The 23860-nt window shown below is 57.2% G+C and overlaps 1 protein-coding gene across 3 annotated transcripts; it reads right to left on the reverse strand.

Moving 5' to 3' along the window:
• Window positions 1–1311: 1311 nt before the first annotated feature.
• CDCA4 (cell division cycle associated 4) lies at window positions 1312–15626 on the reverse strand. Of its 3 annotated transcripts, XM_045901645.3 has the most exons (3): window positions 15540–15626; window positions 14308–14489; window positions 1312–3378 (listed from the first exon to the last, which is right to left on the reverse strand). In XM_045901645.3, exon 3 carries the CDS (start codon window positions 3370–3372, stop codon window positions 2644–2646), a length of 729 nt encoding a protein of 242 aa, XP_045757601.1. In that variant the 5' UTR covers window positions 3373–3378; window positions 14308–14489; window positions 15540–15626; the 3' UTR covers window positions 1312–2643. The 3 variants fall into 3 exon arrangements, with proteins under 3 accessions (XP_045757601.1, XP_045757600.1, XP_064427770.1); XM_045901644.3 differs by lacking the exons at window positions 14308–14489; window positions 15540–15626 and adding an exon at window positions 11128–11280; XM_064571700.1 differs by lacking the exons at window positions 14308–14489; window positions 15540–15626 and adding an exon at window positions 10668–10690.
• Between the last annotated feature and the right edge of the window lie 8234 nt (window positions 15627–23860).

A 23860-nucleotide genomic window follows, 5' to 3' on the forward strand; every position in this document is an offset into this window, starting at 1 on the left:
CAGCCACTGAGCCTGAAAATGTAATTTTTAAAGAAATCATATAAGGACACAAGGTACTTGTTAACCTTGAAAATAAAACTGCCAGTTGTTTCACCAGCAGAAGACGGATTTTTCTGGGAATAACAGAGTTTCAATGCAGGACAAGCAGGCTACGGAAAAACCCGAGAACATCGCACAGGAGGCGCTTTTCTGGGGGCGGGGAGTGGGGCTGTTGTAAACGGAAAGTCCCTTGGAGTAAACGGAGAGCTCATAGAGGCTTCTCATTGGCTGGGCTGGGGCAGTCTCTTATTGGCCAGGCTGGACCACCTGTGATTGGCTGAGCCGGGACCGCCTCCCATTGGCTGGGCCGCGACGGCCTCTCATTGGCTGGGCTGTTGCCAGGGCAGGAGGAAACCTTCCTTCGTCCTGCTGGGAAGGTAACATAGTATCCATGGGCAAGGGGCGTGTCTTCCTGTTGGGTCTGCTGCGGTCAGTGAGTGGGGGGCGGCAGCGCTGCTCCTGCCGGCCTCCTGAGGCCGTTCTAAATGAGGTGTCCTTTTACTGATTTTTCACACTGCTTCAGGCTTGTTTATTAAGACACGTGGACTATTTCCACGAGGAAAAAGTACGTTCAGAATCTGAAGGAAGCCGTCCGTGGAAGTCTCAGCCTGCTGCTGGCCCCTCCAGGGCACTGTCCCTCCCCCCAGCCCCACAACTGGGGCAGAAGCGGGTGCTGAACTTCGAAGCCTGTGTGGTTGGCAAAGTGCCAATTTAACACATCCAAGTGAAACAGATAAGCCCCTCGAGGATTATGTTGTAGCTGATAATGAACACATTTCCATTTCGTTTGCTGGGTAATTTTTAATAAAGCAATGGTACATGGCTGATATTAAAGAAAGGTTTTATGCAGGAAAGAAAACAGACTGTTTTGGCTAAAGGCTGGGTAAAGAAGAAAAAGCGCGAGAAGCAAGAGATGGGCAGGGGTGGGGCGGAGAGTGTAGGCTTACTTGTAAACCAGTGAAAAAATAAAAAAGGTGTGGGTGTTCCCAGTGTCCAGGGCAGGGTCACAGGGAGCACACAGGATACCCCAAAGCTCACTTCCGCAGCACTGTTCCGCCAACCCCACTGTCAACCACCCTCAGGATTGAGAAGTCATACGATGATGAGTGTCCAGATTTAATTCTAGACTTCACCTCACGGTTCTGTCCCAGCACCAAAGCAAGCGTGGGCACTCTCCAGTCCAGCGCCCTTTCCACACACACCTGGCACACGGTGGCCTCTGTGCACACCAGCCCAGCAAATGTGCGTCCAGCAGCTAGGCTAGTGTTGACCTTTTTACCAGTAAAATGGGTTTATTCAGGAATAACAGAATTGCAACCTGCTACGGCAGAACCATACGCAAGTCCAACAAACAAATGAGAGGAACATTATTTATGGAGAGAGAAGGAAGCTGGAAGGGCTGTTTGGAACGTAAGTGCACTGGAGAGAAGCGGGAGTCCTGGGTGATGAGGGCTTGTCTCTGGCTGAGGTTCTGGGGCCGGTAGTTTCTGGTGGGAGATGCAATGTGCACCTTTTCCTGTGGGGCCTGCAACGGACTCTTTCCTGTTGAGGATTCTTCTGCTGGGTTTGTGATCGACAATCCTTGATGTCCAGTGGGACGGAGTGAGAGCCCCCTCCTTCAGGCCTCCCCACTCCATTAGGTTTCCCTTGATTAATGTCCATACCAGTCGGAGGCCCTCTACAGTGGTGAGGCACGCTGGGGGGCAGCATCTTCCGGGGAGAGGCCCATCGTGCTGGGAAAACCACACAAGAGGGGCCCCGAGAGTCAGATCCTCTGAAGGCACCGCCTGAGACACCTGGGGTGCCCACAATCTGACCGAGTGACAGGATCTGACCCTCGCCTCCAACATATACATATAAATAGGCATAAATAAAACCTTCTGAAATCCCCACGTAACTCTAACGAAGACAGGGCTGGCACAGCAGATCTGGTAATGACACTCAAGAATAAAAGGTGGGGCTATGCAAGGTGCTCTAATCGTCACAGAGGACAGGAAAAGGTTCACACAAACGTCAAGTGAAAATTCACGACCTAGGTATGCTACATGGAGTGAAGCTTCATGTAAAAAAAGTCCTTACTTAAACCTTAAAAAAAGAAATACACCAACTGCAACTGTTTAGGTTATAAGTTTCTAATGTAGCAGCAGAAAATGTTTATAGAAAAAATATACTTTTAAGAAAATAGCTGAAAAAATCTAAAAAGATAAAAGTACAAAAGTTTAAAAAATATATCTTAAGACAAAATATTGCCCAAAACATGTAAAACTTAATTTAAAAAAATTCACCTATCTAAAGTTAAACCAGGCTGGATACAGAGCTGGCAACTCGAGCCCTCCACAGAGCTGCAGCAGGACAGAGGGGACGAGTGCCCAAGGCCAGCGGGATGTCAGACTGGCCCAGACGACCAGCCCGAAGGAAAACCGCCTAGCCCCCTTGGGGAGAAATGGGAGAGAGCAACTGGATGCTGTTCTGGAACGTTCCCCTCATCACAGACAAACCAGGCGCTGAGCCCACAGACGCAGGGCAGCAAGCATCACAGGCCAAGCACTCCGGATGCCTGATGAATCCATCCGCAACGTGTCCCATCAGGGCACAGCTGCCCTCTCAAGTCTCCACCAGGATCTCCACCGCGTGGTCCAGCTCACCCAGATCCGACCTGCAGCTGGAACTGGGAGGCGGCGCGGTCGTGGAGGAGAAGGCCTGGAGCCCGCTGCCGTGGCCCGACTGGCTGCTGCCCACCATCCCCGTGAGCACCGCGTCCAGGTCGTAGTAGGAGCTGTCCACGTCTGCAAACAGCTCTTCCACAGAACCAGACGTCTTATTCTCCAGCGTTTCAAATATCTGATCCAGGGACTTCTGAAAGCCGCCTCTGTTTTCTCGAGAGCTGTCCACTTCCCAGAGGCCGCTCTGCGGGCTCCTCAGGGCCTGTGCAGACGGGACCGCGGCAAGTCCCGGAACCAGGTCTGGCGTGTGGCCATCTCCTGCGTCAGGGGCAGGGCGCTCTCCCTCCGGCTCCCGCACCGAGCGGCACAGGATGTCAGTGGAGACGAGGCGGTCCAGTGGCGCCCGCCCTGCCGCCTGGGGCGCCACCGCGCGCCAGGCCCCGTCCTGGGTCATCTCTTCCTGGATCTGCCGGACTGTGTTGGCTATGAGGACCGAGCGGCAGAGGTTGGGCTCGACCAGCATGTGGCACAGCTGCAGTTTGACCAGGGACATGTCCAAGAGCGACTGGCGCTGCAGGCTGTAGGAAGGCGTGGCCTGCGCACCTGCCAGGCCTCCTTCCACGTCCTCCCCGTCCTCGGCGCTTTTCCTCTTTAAGCCTCGTGCAAACATCGTGCCCTGTGGAAAGCAAGGAGGATGCCATTTAGCACATTCCAGAGTCCCCAGCAGACCCTGCCCGAGACTCAGTCTTCAACTGTCAAAGGCGGGTGTAGGAAGGGGCCTGGCTGCAGTAACGCCACCGCTGGGGTCCCGGGAGCACATGGAGCTCCAGCTTCTGGGAGGGAGGGCTCTGACACACGACAGAGCTCTAAAGCACTCCCCGCCCCCATCTCCATCAGAAAAGACAAATGGACTACAAATACAGGAAATACACTTGTACAGAGCAAGGCTGAAACTCTACACCCAAATTCTGGGCATTGGGGCCTACAAGGGAGGAGAGCATGGGGGAAACGGGACAGGTGCTGGCCTGCCTGCCGCCCCCCAGCCTGTGCCCCCAAGCTGACGACCAGGGGTCCCCGCCACGGGCAGCCGTTGTCCCCTCAGGGCTTTCCTGCCACAGCCCTGCCGAAATGTGCCCCTTGGGTCCAGAGGGCCAAAGCCTTCACAGCCCAGGGTCTTGGCAGCACATTCAGCTGGGGAGGGCGGGGGAGGAATGACACTTGGGCCGATTCCCTAGACAACTGTGTCCCCCCTCCTCCAAGGTACAGCTTGGACTCCGCCTCACTGGGCACAGGTGGGGACTCCGAGGCCAGCCGCCATTCTAACCTGGAGGACCAGACACCTTGGGGCAGGTTAGGATGCACTTGGAGGCTCTGGGGTGGCACCGGTCTCATATACCAGAGCAGGCTCACTAGATGTCTGCTCTCAGAAGCCAAAACAGGAGCAAACTGTTCTTTTGAACTGATTCTAGGTTGAGAGATCTCTGGAGAATTAAAAAGCAGAGCAGGAAGGGTCTGGGGCCCCAGCTTGGTACCTGCAGCACCTGGCCAGGCACCAGGAGGGCTCTGGAGCCGACTCTCAGGGCATACCACAAGCAGCGTGTGAGGTCTACCCTTTCTAGAACAAAGGTAAGCCATAATGCATCAAGTTTCTCTCTCCTCAAGTTCATAAAGTAGCTAAACATTTTTATTTCAAGTAACTTTTAAAAAAAGATTTTATTTATTTATTTGAGAGAGAGTGAGCCCAAGCAGGGGGAGCAACAGAGGGGGAGGGAAAAGCAGGCTCCCCACCTGCCCGATGTGGGGACTTGATCCCAGGGTCCTGGGATCATGACCTGAGCAGAAGGCAGATGCTTCTGAGCCACCCAGGCGTCCCTTATTTCAAGTAATTTGAGTTATTCATAAAGAGGATTAGTCTTAAATTTGTAAATTTTTAGGTTTTTTTTTTTTTTTTGCTTTTTTTTTTTTTAGAAAAATCAATCCAGTGGCTCTCTGTGACTGCTGCTGGCCTATTACTTTGGTGTGCCCAGGGGCCCCCAAGAACCAGGCTGGGGCGGGGGTGGTGCCTGTGCTGTCCGCACTCAGGCCCCTGAAGTTCTGCACCCCCGCCAGGAGCCCCTCTGAGGACTCACTCCTGCCAGCCCCACCGTTAGATAGAAAGAGAAAGGACCCCTGTCCCTGGGGTTTCCTTTCGATGTCATAGATCTCACCCCCATACGTTTAACATTTTAAGAAATTTTTAAAATTAAGTGACCGTGGGGGCATTTATCCCAAAGAAATGAAAGCCAACATTCATGCCAAAACCTGCACAAGAATGTTCCTAGCAGCTCTACCCACATAATGACCCCGTGGAAACAAAGCCCAGCACCAGGGAGCGTCTGACACACTCGGGCACCGGTCCCACACTGCCACTCAGCAGGAGGGCAGCGTGCCCCAGAGACACCCACACCTGGAGGGGTCTCAGGGGAATTATGCGGAGCGAGAAAGCCCATCTCAAATTGTTGCATATGGCATACATTTCCAGAACATTCTAACATGACCTAGAGAGGAGGTGGGTGTAGTGGGTCCATGAAGCTATGCATGTGCTCTGACCGCACAGAACCACGTGTGCGCACACAGGATCACTCAGCTCTATGGTCACACGGAAGACACGTGGGTCTGCATGTCCATTTAAATGTCAACACTGTAGCTCCACGTCATTTCTTCACAGTGGCCTGCGCATCTGTGGTTATTTCAAACTGAAAGCTTTAAAGCACTGAGTGACTGTAGCTCATTCCCCTCCCGGACTGCTTTCCCCAGAACAGCACACGGGTGACTTTCCAACTCTGAGGCCTGAAACCACCGCCATTCCTACCAGAACACCGGCCACACACTGACTTACCGACTGTTTTTAAACAAATGAATAAACAGGTTTACCACCAAAACACACGAAAAAGATTTCACTCACTACTGGTAGCAAAGGACTCAAGGGTTTTGTTGTGGCTGCAAATTCAACTTTTACAGAAGCTTTTTTCTGTCAGTATTTGTGTAAAAATCACTTGCTTAGAATTGATGAGTATATGAAGAATTAATATGAAATTGTCAAACTACAAGATACACTGTGTTGGGGGAAAAAATTACGTCTCCAGGGTTCCTCTGTGGCAAGTCACTTTGTCTTTTAGTACCTCTTTTCAACCAAATCTAAAATCCCAACTCTATGATAACCGATTTAATTTAGAGCCCAGCGAAACTCACCCAAATAACATAACGAAGCCCAAGTTACCAAGAGAATGACTCAGAGCCAGCCTTTCTGCGAGCCCTGCATAGCGAGGTCGGTTAGCAACACCAGGGCCGCTGGGAGCAGCGAGAGACCCACAGCTCACACAGCGCAAGACGCCACGCCAAGCACCCAGCTCCCTGGGGCCCCATCTCCCTCTCCTCGGGGAAGCCCAAGACATGAGCTCGTGCGTGGTCAGTGCAGCGGGAGCCTCCCGCACCAAGGCTGAGTTCAGGGCCTGCCGCAGCTGCTCCTGTTAACAACAGCCGAGACAGCACTAGGAACACATCACATCAGGAAAAGCCTGGGGCGGGCCCCTGTTAGTATTTGCTTTGAAAGAACGCACACACACAGGGTACCAGCTAGATCCATGCAGGGCGCCAACCCCTAACCTGCAGCAACCAGCCAGGAAAGCTAATAAAGGCAGCCTCCTAAAACGGAGAAGCTAGAACCGGGAGCCAGTACCACTCACGGCAACGACAGCCTCCCCCCCGGAAATACGCGCCCGCGTCTCCCACAGGAAACCGACACCGCAACTCAGCCCGCGGGAAACCCTCCGCACCCCGAGCTCCCGCGTTTCTCCAAGGGACTTCGTTTCCTCCAGCTCCCTCCTTACTCGCCTGCGTCGGATTTGCCTATGGTGTCGCCGGAGCGTGCACGTCCTGCTAACCTTAGAAATAAACCTACCAGTTGTTTCACCAGCAGAAGACGGACTTATCTGGGAATAACAGAGTTTCAATGCAGGACAAGCAGGCTACGGAAAAACCCGAGAACATCGCACAGGAGGCGCTTTTCTGGGGGCAGGGAGTGGGGCTGTTGTAAACGGAAAGTCCGTTGGAGTAAACGGAGAGCTCATAGAGGCTTCTCATTGGCTGGGCTGGGGCAGTCTCTTATTGGCCAGGCTGGACCACCTGTGATTGGCTGAGCCGGGACCGCCTCCCATTGGCTGGGCCGCGACGGCCTCCCATTGGCTGGGCTGTTGCCAGGGCAGGAGGAAACCTTCCTTCGTCCTGCTGGGAAGGTAACATAGTATCCATGGGCAAGGGGCGTGTCTTCCTGTTGGGTCTGCTGCGGTCAGTGAGTGGGGGGCGGCAGCGCTGCTCCTGCCGGCCTCCTGAGGCCGTTCTAAATGAGGTGTTCTTCACTAATTTTTCACCCAAATAAATCCATTTTCGCTAGTAAAATAACTGACTTTCATTTTTAAGATTAACACAGACCAGGAAGTCAAGACTTGTATCTCCATGACAACCCAGGAAGCTGACGACGTCTGTAACAGTCACCCCAAGGACCCAGGGCTTCATCAATGACCGACGGCTGCCCTAATATTTGTCCCCACTTCCTAGAAAAATCCAAACGTGCTGCCCACGAAACCACAAGGGCTGCTCGCCTCCCCAGCCTGCAGCCCCCATCAGGGGCCCTGGAAGCCGGTTCCAGCCGGCAGTGCTGCCACTCCCCTGCCTGTCCCCAAGTGTCTGTCCCCAAGTCAGGAGGTGGCCCACTCCCTGGCTGCAGGTGCTTCCAGTAAACAGCCTCTGCTCTTCTCCCACAGGTGCCCTCACTGGTTTCCGCAGCTTACTGTACATAACCGGGAAGAGCATCAGAAAGTACAAGACAAAAATCACTGTGGCAGACCCCTCAGAGAACCAGTTAGGACGCGGGTTCTTCCTAGCATCTCCCTAAGCAGGCTCTTCTCTGTGCATGAGAGCTCACTGCGAGCTCTGCTTTTCTTGCTTATCACACTTTCCACCACACGCAAAAGCTGACCGTCACTTCCGATAGCCGGGCGGTGACCCTCAGGTATAAACACACAAGGAACTGAGCCTTATTCCCTGCCTTTACACCACTCACGATCTCCCCAGTTAGTGATGCTGGGCTCTGACTCTAGGTTCTGATATTGGCAGTACTTGGCTCTGCAGAGGTTCTACTAGGGCAAAGCAGGAGCATTTGTAAGGCACGTGATACACACTATCAAGCTGCTCTCTAGGAAGGCGCCATCAATTCGCCCTGCACCAGGCTTTTCTGTAGGGATTTTTTCACATTTGCTGCTAAGTTCCCCTCCACTGTAGCCATTACCCCAGCTCCATCTTCCAGGCCCCTGCCATTAACCTGTTTCACCACCCTGGATGTAAACATTATTTTCAGATTCAAAATAAGCAAGTCAAATGGGTAAGCTGGGGTGTGTATGACAATGGAACACTACCCAGCAAATCCACACCGATCTGTGCAACACAGGCAAACCTCAGATACTATGCCTAATTACAAAGCAGAAACAAAGAAATAGGTACCATATGATTCCATTTATATGAACTTCTAGAAGAGGTAAAGCTAACCTAAGTTGTAGAACAGCAGAATGGTTACCAGTGGAGGAGTAGGGTCGGTCAAGAACTCCCCAGGATGATGGAAATTCACCCCATCTAGACAGGAGCATGGTATTTGTCGGATTCCCTGAAATGCACCACTAGTAACTGCTCATTGCATTGTATGAAATAAATGATACCTTGATTATAAAGAAAATACATAAACAAGTTGATGGCGGGGGAGGCCACCACATTAGTTTAAATCTAAACCATTTTAGATATTGCCTCCCCTGCATCACTAAGTGCTTGGATCTCATTCCGCATGCTAGGACAAGTATGTTCAAAGCCATTCTAATTATTCCCTTCAAATGTCCCAAACCCTGAGCAACTGTTAATTTTTGTTGCACTCAGTACAAGAAAATGCTGGCAGACTTAGGACTTGAGACGGAGTAGCTCAAGGTCAGCGCATCCAATCACGCGAGCCCAGGTGCTGTCACCAGAGCCGTGTCGGGGTGATGCGCCAGGCTGAAGGTGGCCGGTAAGGATCACCCTCCTCAGACATTTGTGTTTGGGACCAAGTCAGCACAGAGTACGGTTCTGAAGGCAGCAGGGGTGGGCACACATTCCCCCAAGCACAGCTCTTTGGGCAGCCCAGGATGGTGGTCTGGGGTGCTTGACCCTTCAAGCACAGCACACAAGACCCCACACTTCCCAGGCTGTCGTAACTGCAGAGCCTGACTCACCATTCAGTTCTGAACAAAAAAGCGTTCGGTATTACGCACCTCCATCCACTCCACAGATGGCCGGAAGGTCTTACTGAGTTAAGTCCCATCAACCCCTCAGGGTTAACAGTGTTTCGCTCAAAACCCTCCAAAGTCAGTGGACAAACAGGCCATTAGTGCTCAGCTCTTGGTCAGAGCACAACAGCCTCCAGACCAAGGGCTGACCAAACAGAGAAAACTGGAGAAGACAGAAAGACTGAGGGTCCCCTGTGGTGGGTGGAGCCAGGGAGGGGCACTGTGCCGGTCCCAACAGGGCACCCCCAAGACAAACGGGACCCCGGCCTGGCAGACTCCCCATGGTTCACGGCAAGTGGCCTCTCCCTCTCCTGCAGCTGCTCTCACATCCGGTGGCCAGCAATCCCCAGACTCCGAGCAGAAGAGCTTGGAGAGCAGGAGACAGACTCGGCTCTGACCTGACCTGTCACCACGACCTTCAGCCACCACCAAGCACGCTCGTGACACTCAGGTTTTTCAGGCAAATCCACGTGAACTCTCAGTTTCTGTCACATGATCAGACTGTCTCTGAAATACCCCATCAAAGGAAAACGGGAAGACAGAGCAAGTGTGCCAAAGTCTTGAGAAGGGCTGCTTTGGAGTCCACCTGTGGGGGTTCATCTTCACTGTCTTGAAATCTCCCTTAAGCTATTACTAAAAAGTGCATTTCAGGTACTTTTGTTACTTGGAATGAAATACACAAACTTTCTCTGCCTGGAAACATGTTCCCTTAGGAAGCTGAAAAAAACTTCCTAGCCCTCTTTCCAAGATAAAACCTGCCATTCTTTCTAGAAAAAGGTCATAACTGACTTCATTCTGAATTTCAACTTCAGCTGTAAAACACGGCAAAATTTGAAAATAAAGTTATGTGCAGAAAGTGTATAAGACATTAAACTTAATTTTGTAAGCAGGCATTTTTTCTCTTCTTTTAAAAAACAGTTAACTCAGTCCTGCTGTCCTGTGCATGCAACGCAAGGGTCACCAGAAGAGGCAACAGAGTTGGGAAACCCTCCATTGGGACCAGAGCATCTCCCAGCAAACTATTACCTGGAAAGCTCTTTTCCTGGTAATCCTGTTTTGCAGACAGTAAGCTTTTGAAAATGTGGAGTTAAGCTTGCCTCGGACCTCTGGAAGAGAGGTTCTGATACTTTTCCTAGTGACAGCACGGCTCCCTCCCACACACCTGAGTGGCAGGGCAGCAGGGCACAAGGAGCCCGTTGAAGATGGTTTACCAGTCAGGTCTGGGAATTGTCCTGTCCTCACTCCCCACTGCCCTCCCCGATGTCCATCTCCAGGGCACTGGGCAGCTTCAGCTGGACTGCACAGGAGGCAGGCAGGGCGGGAGACCACCCAAGGCTGTCATCATTTGCTCCCCGATATTCCCTAGCCAGCTTAAAGAGAAGTTGGGTCCACTCGAGTACGGGGGACGGAAACCATTGCAAAATATCCTTAACGTTCCTTTTCAAAGCAATTAAAACCCAGAAACAAAGGAAAAGGAGCCAAAGTGAACACTCAGAGGCCTGCAGCCCGCAGCGGAGACCGTGCGGCCCTCCAGGGTTCCAGAGAACGGTGCCCCTCCATTGTGGAAGGCGTTCCAGTACCAGCAAAACCCAGCTTCGCTCAAGGACTCAGAACGCACCACGCACTCAGTGCCAGGAACGCAGAGCAGGGCGAAGACCCGGGAGCCCGGGCACCACAGGGCCCCGCGGAGGGCGCGGAGGGCAGTGCGGGGCCCTCTGGTCGGCGCTGGGAACACCGGCCGGCCGGCCGCGGGGCTCGGCAGGCGGCGCCGACCCGGGTCCCAGGTGGGGAGGCGGAGGGGCTTCCCGGGGGGTCGCGCCGCAGCCCACGGCCCCGGCTGGCGCGCTTCCAGCCCGGGGCCAACCACGGCTCTGAGCTTCAGACAGAGCCGGACAGCCCAAGTCCGGGCTGTGGCCGCACGACCGGGAGTCCCCGGGCGCCGGAAGACCCGCCAGGCCGGCCGGTCGGCCGGCCGCCCCGCGTCGCGCCCCCTCCTCCGCCGCGCCCCCGACCCCCGGGGCGCCCAGGGCGGCCCGCCTCTGCCGCACAAAGCCCGCCGCCCGCGCCGGGACGCTCACCTGGCCGCCACCGCCGTCTGCGCCCGCGCCGCCGCCGAGGGAGGGGCGGGGCGGCGCGGGGCGGGGCGGGGCCGGGCGGCTCCGCGCCCACAAAGGGTCGCCATGGCGCCGGCCCTCCCGCCCGCCGATTGGCCGAACGCGGGGGCGAGGCCTCCGGTTCAAACCGCGGGCGGGGCCTGGCGCGCGAGTTCCCGCGCGGCCGCGTTGGCCGTTGGGGCCCGCGCCCCGGCCACCCCGCCCCCGCCCGCTCCCAGGTCTCCGCGCGCGGCCTCAGCGCGCCTGCGCAGGGCTAGCGGGGCGGGGCGGGGCTTGGCGGGAGAGGATTGGGGAGGGAAGGCGGGGCAGTCCGAGCGGGGAGCTGGAGGGGAGGGGGAGGAAGGGAGAGGGACGTTGGGAGGGGGAGTGAGGGTGGGAGAGCGGTGGGCTGGAGGGGAGGGAAGGAGGGGGTAAGGAAGGGGAGGGGAGAGGGATGTTAGGAAGAGAGGGGGGTGGAAGTGAGAGCAGGGGGAGGGGAGGGGAGGGACGTTAGGAAGGGGAATCAGAACAGTGGGCTGGAGGGGAGAGGAGGAGGGGCCAGAAGCTCTCTGGACAGCCTGGGGTCAGTACAGGGACTTCCCAGGTTTACATGCAAGAAATGAAACCATAGAAGTCCAAAGCAGGGGAGGTTTCTTAGAAAATAATTTCTCCAAAGGTCTTAAGTAGAATACAGAATCCTGACTCCATTAATTCAAGCAACATTGCTTGAGTGCAGGCCAGGGCTGCAGTCCTAAGCAAGTAGAAGCCTCTCTGCTCTGTTGTGTCATGTGCTGGGGCTGTGCACCAACCCAAGGGGTAAGTGGTGTTGGGAGAGGCCCAGGTGAGGTGGGCTCCCTGTGCAGACACCAAGGGGAAGGGACTAGGCTGGAGAGAAGGAGCCCTGGGATCTGGGGAAGGTGACATGGCAGGGGTGGGGGGTGGAGACCACTGGACACTGGACGCTGGGCAGAAGAGGGGCAGGTCCTGAGTGGGGCTTGGAGAGCATGACTGCTAAGATCAGATGTGGGGAGTGGAGGGGGAGAAGTAGAAAGTCCACCTGGGTTCCTGCAGTGCTGGGGGTGGCACAGATGATGGGCTGCGACTCGCACAAATGTAAATGTTCGTTTGACAGTGGGAAAAAGCTGGGGGAACTTTTGTTCCTAGCCATATGCCACACGGATTAAATTCCTTAACACACAGATACCCTGCAAATGAAAGCAAGATGAGCAAACCAATAGAAACGGGGCAAGGGATATTAACACAGTTCAAAGCAAAAGAGAGAAAATGCCCTTCCCTGGTGGAAGGGCCTTCAGCCGGGAAGAAGAACCACGTGTGTTCCAGCTGTCAGACTGGCAGAAATAAAAAATATTCTCTGCAGTAAGTCTGTCTTCCAGAGCTGTCACTCTTTTTCACCCAAAATGTCCAGCATAAAATGAAAAATTAACAGGCATACCGGGACACAAGACCAAAAAGTGGGGGAAAAAACATACAGATAATAGACTCATGGGTGATCCTGATATTGGAGTTTTCAGACTTTTAAAAACAGCAATCATTTTATTCATGAGAATTAGTGACAAGGTGAACGGGAATGTGTTAAAATGACTCAGATGGAGGAAATAGGCCTAACCTCAACGATAAAACCCAGAAAGGAGGCCAGAAGGAAGAATCGCAGGCTGATTGCTCTCACAGCCACACTCGAAACTTCCAAACAATAGTAGCAACTCAAAGTCCCACAATACACAGAAAAGAAGATAAAGCACAACCAAGTTAGGGTTGTTCCAGGAAACAGAAGGTTAACGCTCCAAACCAAACCAAGTAATTCATGACATTAACAAAATGAAAAAATAGTTGGAAATCTCAACAGGTGGAGAAGTATCCCCTGGTACCATTCAACCCCCGTTCATGGTAAAATACTGAGCAAACAATATACAAGTGCAAGGTTAGGAACAGCCCACAGCACCCCCCTCACCTCTGACACCCACTGCAAGTTTGGGGCCACCAAGACCACCCTCGGTTCAATAACTCGCTACAAAGGCTCGCGACAACTCACACTCGCCGTCGTGGCTTGTTACTGTGAAAGTCCTGCAGGGATGAGGTCCAGGCGGCCCCCCTGCCACACCTGCCCCCCCGCATGGGGCTTCCACACCAAATGGCCCGAGGCCCCCTGCCAACAGTCACCCACGGGCAGGCAGGACATCCCAGGGGGTTGGGGATCCCCTCCCAGGGCCCAGGGGCAAAGACCAGACCTCCTTGGGGAAGGCTCATTTTTTTTTGCTACACAACAAAGGGACTCCCTTCACCTAAGGGAGGTGTATTTACAAAAAACCTACAGGAAACCCTGTAGTGTATAGTGCCAGAGTGAAGCTGTGCAAGCTGCCTCCCGTGATCAGGAATTAGGGGCAGATTTCTACCCAGCATCGTGTGGGAGGGCCTGGGGGCAAACAGGCAAGGGGAAGAAGTAGAAGGTATAAGGATTCAAAAGGCATTGGGATCATTATTCCCAGAAGATCAGTTTCTGAATGTAGAAAATCCAAAGAATCTTGTCCTAGCCGGCATGGAGGGTCACCCACAGATGGGTGACCTAGATCCGCCATGATTTGTTTTCTCTCTGTTCCAGAGTTTGGAAGGCCATGGGGAAGGTTCTGATGTGCAGAGCGAGCGGGAGGATGAGAGAGCGCCATCCTGCTCTGAAGCCAGCCGTCCCCTTGGAGCAGGGTCCACCCTAGGAGCTCTTGCAACCTTAATTACCTCCTAAAAGCCCTGCCTCCAAAGACAGTCCACTGGGGGCCAGGACTGCAACATAGGAACTGGAGGGGGACGCCATTCCATCCATAGCAAATCTCCACATAAATGAGTCAAATGAATGAAGAATTAGGCATGACCATCAGATAATCCTATTTTTATATACAAGTAACAAGCCAGTATAGAATTTTTTTAAATGTTTTAATGATACCATTTGCAAAGCACCAAAAACATCAGCACCAGATGCATCTAGCTACAAATATGCACGGACTGTACCTGGAGGAGCACAAACCACTGTGGAGAGAAGTAAGGGACTGAGCTGGGGAATATGCCAGGTCCCCAACTGGAAGACTCCCCGTTGTAAAGATAGCGGTTCTCTCAAACTTACCTGTAGATTCAGTGCGATCCCAATCAAAACCATACCTTGTTTCCTGGAAACTGACAAGTTGGTTCTAAAATCTGTACGGATGGGACACTGGGGGGCTCAGTCGGTGAAGCGTCTGCCTTCAGCTCAGGTCATGATCTTGGGGTCCTGGGATCGAGTCTGCTCAGTGGGGAGCCTGCTTCTCCCTCTACCCCTGCCCCTGCTCCTGCTCTCTTGCTCTCTGTCAAATAAATAAATAAAATCTTTTTAAAAAAGGGCCCCTCCATTATAGCCCCAAAGTGAGAACAGCCCAAGTGCCCCAACGGGAGAATGAGCCGAGCATATGCAAGCATGCACGCTGCTGGCTAAGAGCAGGCGTGCACACGGAGAAAGAAGGTGCCAGAGCGCACGCCGGTTCCACAGGTGCAAAGCTCCAAGCAGGCGGAGCTGTCCTGTGGAAGAGGAATGGTGGGGCGGGGGAGGCCCGGAGAGATTTCTGGGACCCCAGGACTGTCCATACTGGATCTGAGCGCAGGGGGTTCACCTTTGTTTAATACGTTCCCACCGGGAGCATCCTCTGTTTGTGCTCCGAGAACTACGCTGACCAGGACATCGAAGGCAGGGTCCTCAGAAGGCCGGCCCCCAGGCCCCCAGTCTCGGGCGATGCACAGGCTGTGGTGCCTCGTGGTCTGTCGCAGGCCCTTGGAATTACTAACCACACGTGTGTATGACCCGGTCCAAGAGTCCAGTCTTTTCGGTAATAAAGAATACCACACTGTGGCCTCACAGCAGGGCCCCTTCCTAGAGCCTTGGGGAGCATGCGCTCAGCCACCTCCAGGCAGGAGGAAGGGGCCCCCCAGCCCCTGCCTGCCCTCCCGCGCTCTGTGACACCTGGGCTCGCCTGGGACCACGCCCTGTGGGTCCACCTGTCTGCCCCAGTCTCGCGGGTAGAGGTGGGGTGCTGGGGTGGTGACAGGCCCAGGCACAGAGGAGACTCCGAGGCCGTGGCCAGGAGGCCTGTCCCAGAGATGCTCCAGGCCCACCTGCTGGCGGGGACCCTCGCCGGACCCCAGCCCTGAGACCCCACCACCCTTCCTGGGATCTCCTGTCCGCTCTCGGAGGGGGTCCCACTGGGCAGGGGACACGTTTGCTGCCAAAGAAAATAGGTCAGAGGGTTTATGACCTCACCCATCTGGTGTCATCACCCAGTCCTTTGGATGTGGCCAGAGTTAGAATTACACTTTGACAAGTGGACTTTCTTTGAACATCGGGAACATTGTTGTGAACATACCTGTGTGCCTTGTTTGGTGAACTTTTCCCATGAGACATCCTTAGGTATCCAGAATCCTGGAAGGTTCCTCATTGGACTCTGTGTTGTCTACAAAAAAACAGAATGACGTTAAGAGATGCTTTCCTTTCTGTCGTTCGGTATTTGTATTAAGAGCGGCGGTCACTCACAGAGCTGCTGCCCCGTGAAGGGTGAAAGCAATCTCACCTCACATCGGCTGGATCGGATCGGCTGCAGGAACACAAACCCTCCTAGCTCCTTGGGGCTGGAAGGGAAGGTGGGGCAGGTCTGGGGGGCAGGGAGTCTGGCCTCCTCCTGGCACTCCCAGGCCACGTCTGGCTTCTGCCTGCACTGATCCCCTGCCTGGTCTCTGTCCAGGGACCATGTTGTCCTCTCCTGTACAGAACCCCCCCACCAGCTCCCCAGCTTCTGTGTTCCCGCCCAGGTGAATAGCCCAGACCCTCTCGGTGCCCCGAGAAACGGTCTGCCAGGGCCAGGCATCTGCCTTTGGTGCACCAGCCCCAGCTGAGCAGGGGGACCCTCCCCTCTGTGTGGGTCCAGGCCTCAGGGGCAGGCAGAAGGGCATGGGCTGGAACCCCAAATCTGCCCATGGTGGTCCATCCCCCCAGCATAGCTTTGGGGTGCACACGGGCACCACGGTCCCTGAACTCACAGATGCCACAGACCTGGGTGCGTGGCTGAGGGGGCGCCCTCGGGGTCCCCTCTGGCCACCCCCCCACACGTGGGGGGCTTGCTTTCCCACGCAAGACCTCCAAGGGTGAGCCCTGTAGGTGGGCGCCCTTGGAGGGCTGGGATGTGATTTTGTTGAAGGAGCCCTCGGTTTCCTTACGCGGGTAGCTGCTAGCTATTTCCACGCACACCGTCACCGTCTGCATCAGCCGCTGGGGGACCCCGTCTAGAGATTCCCTCGAGGCCTGGGGACCCACCTGCCTCTGCACCTTCTCAAGCCCCTCCCCTAGGGCCCCCTCGCTGGGTCCCCCTCTTCTCCCCCCTCCAGATGTTGGGGTGCCCCAGGGCCTGGACCTCAAACCACTTCTGTCTACACCCACTCCCTGGGCTGCCTCGCCCAGCTCCCGATGAAGCACCGTCTACCCCACAGCGCAGAGTTTACGATGCCCGACGGCCCGGTCTCCCAGTATGTTCACGCACCACTGTGGCAGACAGGATTCCACCAGTGGCTCCCCAGGACTCCCTGCACCAACCCAGAACCTGTGACCGTGGCCGTGGCAAGATGCCCGTCTGTGGCCGCGTTGTTACATAGCAGGGTGACCTGCATACCCAGATTTCTGGGACGGCCTGACCTGGTCACATGAGCCCTTAAAAGAGGCTGGCAGCAGAAAGACAAGCCACAGAAGCCCAAGCAAGACAAGGACGGGGGCCCCTCCCACGCTGGTTTTGAGGAGGCAGGGGCCGCGTGAGAAGGTGTGTGGGCACTCCGCTGGGCAGAGAGCAGCCCCCCGCCCCGGCATGCCGGCAGCCACAGGAAATGGGGGCCTCCGTCTGATAACCGACAGCGGCAGGAATGGAGTCCGGCACCTGCTTGAGCGTGCGGGACCCCCGCTCCAGCCGAGGAGGCTCCAGCCACCTGCCTGATCCATGCCGCACGTCTGACCTACAGACGGCCGGCGGTGTCCCCCAGACCCACCCCTCCTGTCTCACTTCCCTCAGTGTCTCCTGGACGCTGGCAAATTAACACACCTGAAACGGAAGCCTTCGCTCTACCCAGAGTGTCCCGTTTCTATCACCGGTCCAATCAGCCACTCGCAGCTCGGCCAAAGACCTTAGGATCCTCCCGACACCCCTCTTTTTGCTCATATCCACCTCCAATCCTGTACAGACCTCGTGGGCCTCGTGGGCCAGCGACCCGGCCTCGGAACCTCAATCACATCCCCTGTGGATGCGTGACGCGGGCCACTAGCTGGAGGTCCTGGAGAGTGAGGAGCCGTGTTGGGTGTGAAGCCCGGGCGTGTGGCTGCTGCCCACGGGGACAGGTTCCGTCTGCTGTTTCCCCGGCACCTGGAACAGAGCTCCGCGGGCTTGAAGGATGGCTGGCTGAATGAAGTTCCATTTTCAGCTGCGGGCGCCGTGCCTGCCCGAAAGCCAGGAGCTGCAGTCGGTTCAGAAACTTACCTGAATGCAGGAAAGCCTGGCGTGGAGCTCTGGGCTGTCGGGCAGGGCCCTGGCCCTGAGCCAGCCCCGCCACCGCGGTGCCCAGCCCGTGAGCCACGCCAATTAGGAAGAGCAACTGGCAGAAGCACCGGGAGTGTGTAATTATCCATGACAATGAAACAGCGCAGACCTGCATGGAGGACAGTCCTCTGGGCCCCTGCGTTGTGTGTCTCCTGAGCAGAGGCCTTGCAGCTCTTTCCAGGGATGCAGTGAGCAGATCACCAGGGAGGACAGAGAGTAGCATCTCTCCCTCAAGGTGGAGGACAGATTTGCTGTCCAGGATCCCGATGACGCCTCCGTCTGGGGCCAGGACGGGCAGGCTTGCTACCAGTGTCCTGGGCAGGTTGGTGCTTCCCAGACGCAGGCTCCCGCCCTGTGTGCACCGCACCCACGTGGGCCCGAGGGATGCGGCGTGAAACGGACCCGCTGCGCCCTGAGTAACGGGCTCCCGTGTCCCAGGTCTTCGGGCAGCAACCCTGACAGGGAGGCGCCCCTGTCACTTGCAAGCAGGGTGAAATCTCAGACCCTTCGGGGCTTGACACTCAGCTCCCTTTTCCGTCCTTCCCCTTCCCTCCATGGGGACCAGCCTCCGGTAAATCCCAAGTGCATGCCAAAGGGCGCTGTGTTCTCGTCGGGGGAAGGGGGTGCGAGGAGAGGAAGACGCCAGGCCGGGCCGGCCCGGTGTTGGGCTGCAGCTGGAAGTCACAGGGCACACTGAGTTTCACAGATGCAGACGTAGAGAGGTACGGACGTGCGTGCGTGTGTTTGTGGAGGCCTGCCCATACCGTCCGGCTCTGCAAACCACGCTGCTGGCCCCAGTGGGCGTCCCTGGCGCCCGGCTCTTGCTCTCACCACTCTCGGCAGCGAGGAGCCGGGTCTCCTTGGAGAAAAGGCTGAGCTGAGCGACCTCAGCAGCCTGTACCAGAAGGTAAGGACGCGTCAGAAGGACGCAGGAACCGACTGAAGGTTACGGACGGTATTCCCTCGAGCAAACCAGCAGTCCAGATGTAAGAGCATACCCCCCCAAGACGGAAGGAAACGCCAGCCTCGTCGAAGACTCTCACGCTCTCTCCCCACAAACTACTTACTAACTAACGAGTGCGAAGTGCTCACCAGCTCACCCCGCGGTGAGGGTGTTGGCAGGTGCCATCTTATCCCAGTGCTGGGACTCCACGGGAGCGGCAGCATGTGACCGGGAGGACGGGGCCTCCCTCCAAGGTGGTCCAGCAGGCACGCAGAAAGCACAGGAGACTCTGCAGAGACCCCAGAGGATGTCACCGAGACTGTGCATGTTAGATCAGTGGCGATTTCCCGATCTTTAAGGTTGCACCACAGTTATGCAGGAGAGAGTCCCGTGGCTCTGAAAATTCTCTCTCAGGTGTTAAGGGCAACAGGCATCGTGTCTGCAACTTATTCTCAGATGGTGCAGGAATAAATTGTTGTACGGAACAGAGAGTGAATAATAAGGCAAATGCCCTAAAGTGCGGACATTTGGGGAATCTGTGGAAAGAAAGAGAGAATCCAGAGTGTTTTTGCACTGAACGTACCACTTTTCTGTAAATTGGAAATCATTCTGAAATAAGAAGTTGCATAAAAGCAAAACAATTCCACATAGTTTCCACAGGTGCCCACGTAGACAAGTAAATGTTTAGGAATAGTCTGGAGGGTTGTGCAAAAGCGTGTAACCTGCGACCTCAAAGGAGAGCAGGGTTGCAGGCGGTGGTGGGAGGGGACTCAGAGGGGCCTGTGGTGTGCAAGGAGGCATCCCGGGCAGCTTGTGAGAGCCAACGTGGGGGTGACAGTAGGGAGAGGCAGCAGTGGACACCGTGGGGGGTGCCAGTGTGGGAGAGCCGGAGGAGGCAGGGTTGGGGGGACGGCTGCCCTGCCTTCCGAGTGGAGCAGGCCCCAGGGAACAGGCGCAGTGCTGGACTCCAGGAGAGCGTCACTAGCCCTGACGAGGCCAAGCCGTGGGATGAGCAGCATCAAGGCCCTCCCCTTTGTGCCAGCTTTCTGCTTCGATGGCTTTGCCCACAATCTCAGAGCGGCTGCTGCAGCTCCAGACCTTGCACCTGGCCTCACAGCAGGTCCAGGGAAAGGGAGAGCCTTTCCTCCAGGAAGCAGACTGAATCCCCGGTCCACCTCTCACTGGCCAGAATTGGATACGTGCCATTCCGATGGCACTGGGCTGAGACCAGAGGTTCTCAGTGTGTGGACTTGAATAAGGACCTCTTGGGAACCTGTTATAGATGCAAATTCTCTGACTCAGAAAGCGCGGGGCTGGATCCCATCCCTGCTTTAACAGGAGGCCCCCGGGTGATCTGGATGCAGGCTGCCCACCCCGGGCCACATGCAGGGGCGGCAGACGGGGCGGGGCTGCTCCTCTCCAGGCCAGTCAGGAGCAATCATGATCCCAGTTCTGCGCATTTCACAGAAATGGAATCCTACTGACTGTGGCCTCTCGGGTCTGCTCCTGTCACTCAGCGGTGTTCTCTGTCCGTCCGCCGTGCTGCCTGTGTCCCACCGTGGGGTAGAGCGCAGTTTGGCCTGTCTCCAGCCTCCGGCCTTAGCGAGTGTCGGCCACCCTGTGGCCCTGTGCTTTCAGCCCCGGGCGGCGCGGGGAGGGGTGCTGCTGGGGCAGGGCTGACTGCAGAACTGCCAGGCTGTTTCCCTCTCCGTTCCCGCCAGCACCGCGGAGGGGCGCGGACGCCAACACCAACACATGTTACCCTCTGACTGGTTCTAGTGCACGAGGAGGCCCTGCCCTGAAGGAGGTGTGCAGGGGGAGCCTGAGATGCGGCGGCCGGCGGTGGGCATGCGGAGGCGTGCTAGACGCATCCTGGGAGGGCTTCCTGCGGCCACGGCTCGCGCGGCCGCCGCCACACTGCCCTGCCCGGAGCTCAGTCTCTGCCCTGTGGCCTCCACGCCCTCCAGGAGCCAGTCCTGAGCTTCACCCCTGCCCCTGCGGCGTCTCACCAGCCGGGCAGGGGGCTGATGTCCCTGCCAATAATGCTGTCACCAGGGCTCAAGGCCGCTCGCCATTCCTCTTCTTCTCAGACCCAGCTCTGGGCCCCGAGGGCTTTGGGCTCAGCGGGCCAGCCTGGGAGGTGGCTGGGCTCCGCCTGCCCTGTCCGTAGGCCCTGGGAAGCTTCCTCCCGGAAATTGGGACTGGGGAGGGGCCGCCCCCCCCCCACCGCTGTGGCGGTGCTGCCCCCTGGTGTCCACGCACCGCACCTCCAGGGGCCGCCCCTGGGAACGCATGGCCCTTTGTCAGGAATGAACTTGGCATCTGCGCAGGACCCCAAGACCCCAGACTGACTTTGAGCACACCCTCGTGTCAGGTCAACTTAGGCCAGGGACATACACGACTCAGTGTCCCCAGCAGCTCTCTGGGCAGGTAGGGTGGCCAGCCCCGAAAACACTGAAGACAGAGGGTGAAGTGACCTCTTCACAGTGAGCTGTCCTTGGGAGCCCCGCTTCCGAGGTGGCCTGGGGGGCCTAAGTGCTCCGTGCCATGTTGGGGTGCATCCCATGCCAGCGCTCCTCACTCCCTGGGCACCACTCAGGAGGGCCTGCACATGGGTTGCCCCAAGGCCCTCCCCTGCAACATCCCTCCCGGGGTCAGGAGGCTTCCTGCACCCCTTCTAGACCCACTGCAGACCACAGCAGCCCAGAACTCCCAGCTACCCCATTCTGAGTCCACGTCCCCCCGCTGTTTGGCCTCTCCTGAGGGGTGCGCCCAGGGTGTCACCAGCAGTACCAGGAGAGTGGGGTGGGCTGAGGAGGGGTCCGGCCCTGCACCTGACCAGGAGCGTCTGTCAGGGCAGGAAGCTGGAGGGCGTCTGGTCGAACGGTCCAGTAGGTTGGTTTACATGTGGGTGCTGAAATGTCAGGTGACCTGGCCGGGCTCCTCAGCTGGCATGGTGCTCGTCCACGCACACGGCCGTCTGTCTCCCATGGTTCCTTGAGGAACAGGAAGGGGACTATCCAGGCACAGGCCCTGTCCAGGGAGCCGGGAAGGCAGCCGTGAGCCGCATGAACGAGGGAGGAGCGAGGCCCAGAGTGAGTGTGCGTGTGAGGGAGCAGGTGGTGGGCGAATAAAGGTCTCACATACAGGCACCTGGTCTGGTCACCAGCACTGGCAACCCCACTGCTCACCAGAGAAGTTTCCGTAAACGACATGAGTCAGATGAAAGGCGAAAGGTCTGTGGTCAGTGAGTGAAGACAATACCATTACTCATCATCAAGTAGGGGAGCACCACCAGGCAGGGGGCACTGATGCAGGCTGGGCCTGGGGTCAAGCTGGGCGCTGGCGCCCAGGCCAGCCCTTGCCCACGCCCTCCCCAGCTGCCCCTGTCCAGCTGGATTCGGACCTGGTGCCCTCTGCCTGCTGCCCCCCAGGCCTTGCCCTGGGTGCCCCCACACCCAGCATGCAGCTGGCCCGTGGCATCGGGGTTCCCCTAGCAGCCCGTCAGCTAAGGTGAGCGCGCCCTGCACACTGTGTGCAGTGGATCGGTTGGTGTCTTAGTGCGGACACGCGAGCTGTCTGGGCCCGCAGCACAGAGCTTCTCCTGTCCCCAGGGGTCACTGTCCCTCCTCATACACATTTTCTCATTTCACACGGCCCTATGCCGTCACTGCAGACACCCTCCGAGACCGGCCGGCGAAGGAGACCCTCCAGGTCATCCCTTCTGACCCTGGACCCCGGCTCACTGTGCCCTAGCCCCGCGCACCCGGGCTCCAGCCACCTGGCCCCGCCCACGCTGGCCCCGCCCCGTGCCGGCCCCGCCCCATTCCGGCCCCACCCACGCCAGGCCCCGCCCACACGGCGGCAGTCCCGGGGCCTCTCCGTCACCACCGGAGGAGGCGTGCCCCAGCGGCGGGTGCGATTGGCCACCTGAGCAGGCCTCCACCGGACCCCTCGCCCCGGGCGGGGGCCGCACGTGCCAGCGAACCCCAGCCCACCTGTCGTTCTTCCCTCCTGTCCGAAAACGCTGGTCCCCGGGCAGGGCTGAGGCGCCGGGATCACGTGGCTTGTGGCAGCTTCTCAGGCTGAAGCGCGGAAAGACCCAGGAAGACCCCCCAGGTGGGACACTTGTGCACCTGCCAGGGGCCCTCAGACAGCCTGGTCACCTGGTCGCCCTGCTGCCCGAGGGGCAGGCTCTGAGCTCCCTGCGGACAGAGGACAGAAAGCCGCCGCGGAGCACGTGGGGCCGGAGAGCTGAGAAGCCAGCAGCCCCTGCCCGGGTGTCCCGCTGGCCACCGGAGGCCTTGGGACAGAGAGGAGGTGGGGACAGGCTCCCCCAGGGGAAGGGCCCGTGAAGAGGGAGGCAGAGACCGGAGGAGGGCCGGGGTGGCTGAGAGAAGAGCCGGGACTGGTGCTCCCCCAGAGCCCCCCGAAGAGCCGGCGCTGCCGACACCTTGATCTTGGACTTCCAGCCCCAGGCAGAAGTGGGAGAGAACAAGTTTCGTGTCAAGCCCCGGGCCTGTGTTAAGTGCTTACAGCAGCCCCTGCAAACCAGCACAGGGCACCCCGTGGAAGGCTCACGGGCCCCTCCGGCGGCGCCCAGCTCTCGCCCCAGCGCGGAGCATTCCGGACAGTCCCCAGAAGCCACGGCACATCACTTCGAGAGCCCCGGGGCTCACACCCCTCCAAGAGAGCCCTGGAGGAAAGCATGTGCCCGAAGAGGTAAAGGACATCATTACGTCAGAAAGGAACTTGGGACTGGCGTGCATTTTTGCAACTTTATTTCCAGACTTATTTTCTAATTGTGTCTTTTCAATGTCTCTCACTGCAAGGAAGGACAGTGGACAGCCAGCTGCCTTCCAGACACGAGACCGTGCCTCGGCACCATGGCCCAGCACAGCTCCTGTGAAGGGCGGGCGCCTGGGGGTGCCTGGGCCCCTCCACGGGGCGTGCAGCTTGCTGGACTCCTATTTCAGAGTGCCTGAGCAGAGGTAGTGGGTCAGGCCCCCACACTGACCCGCGAGGTAGGTGTCATTGGCCCTGTTACAGGCGGGAAACCAAGGCCGCGCCGTGACCTGGCCGCGACGAGGCTGGCTAGTGCAGAGCCAGGCCCCGACTCCAGGCCTCGTGGTGGCGTGCTCTACCTGAACTCCATCTGCACCTTGCTGCG

The sequence above is a fragment of the Mirounga angustirostris genome, unplaced genomic scaffold (assembly GCF_029215605.1).
Source record: "Mirounga angustirostris isolate CCGP_5_RB_7025 unplaced genomic scaffold, mMirAng1.0.hap1 SCAF_9, whole genome shotgun sequence".
Lineage (NCBI taxonomy): Eukaryota > Metazoa > Chordata > Mammalia > Carnivora > Phocidae > Mirounga > Mirounga angustirostris.

Coding starts and splice junctions, on each gene's coding strand:
- CDCA4 (XM_045901645.3), bottom strand. CDS start 3,372: ATGTTTGCACGAGGCTTAAAGAGGAAAAGCGCCGAGGACGGGGAGGAC.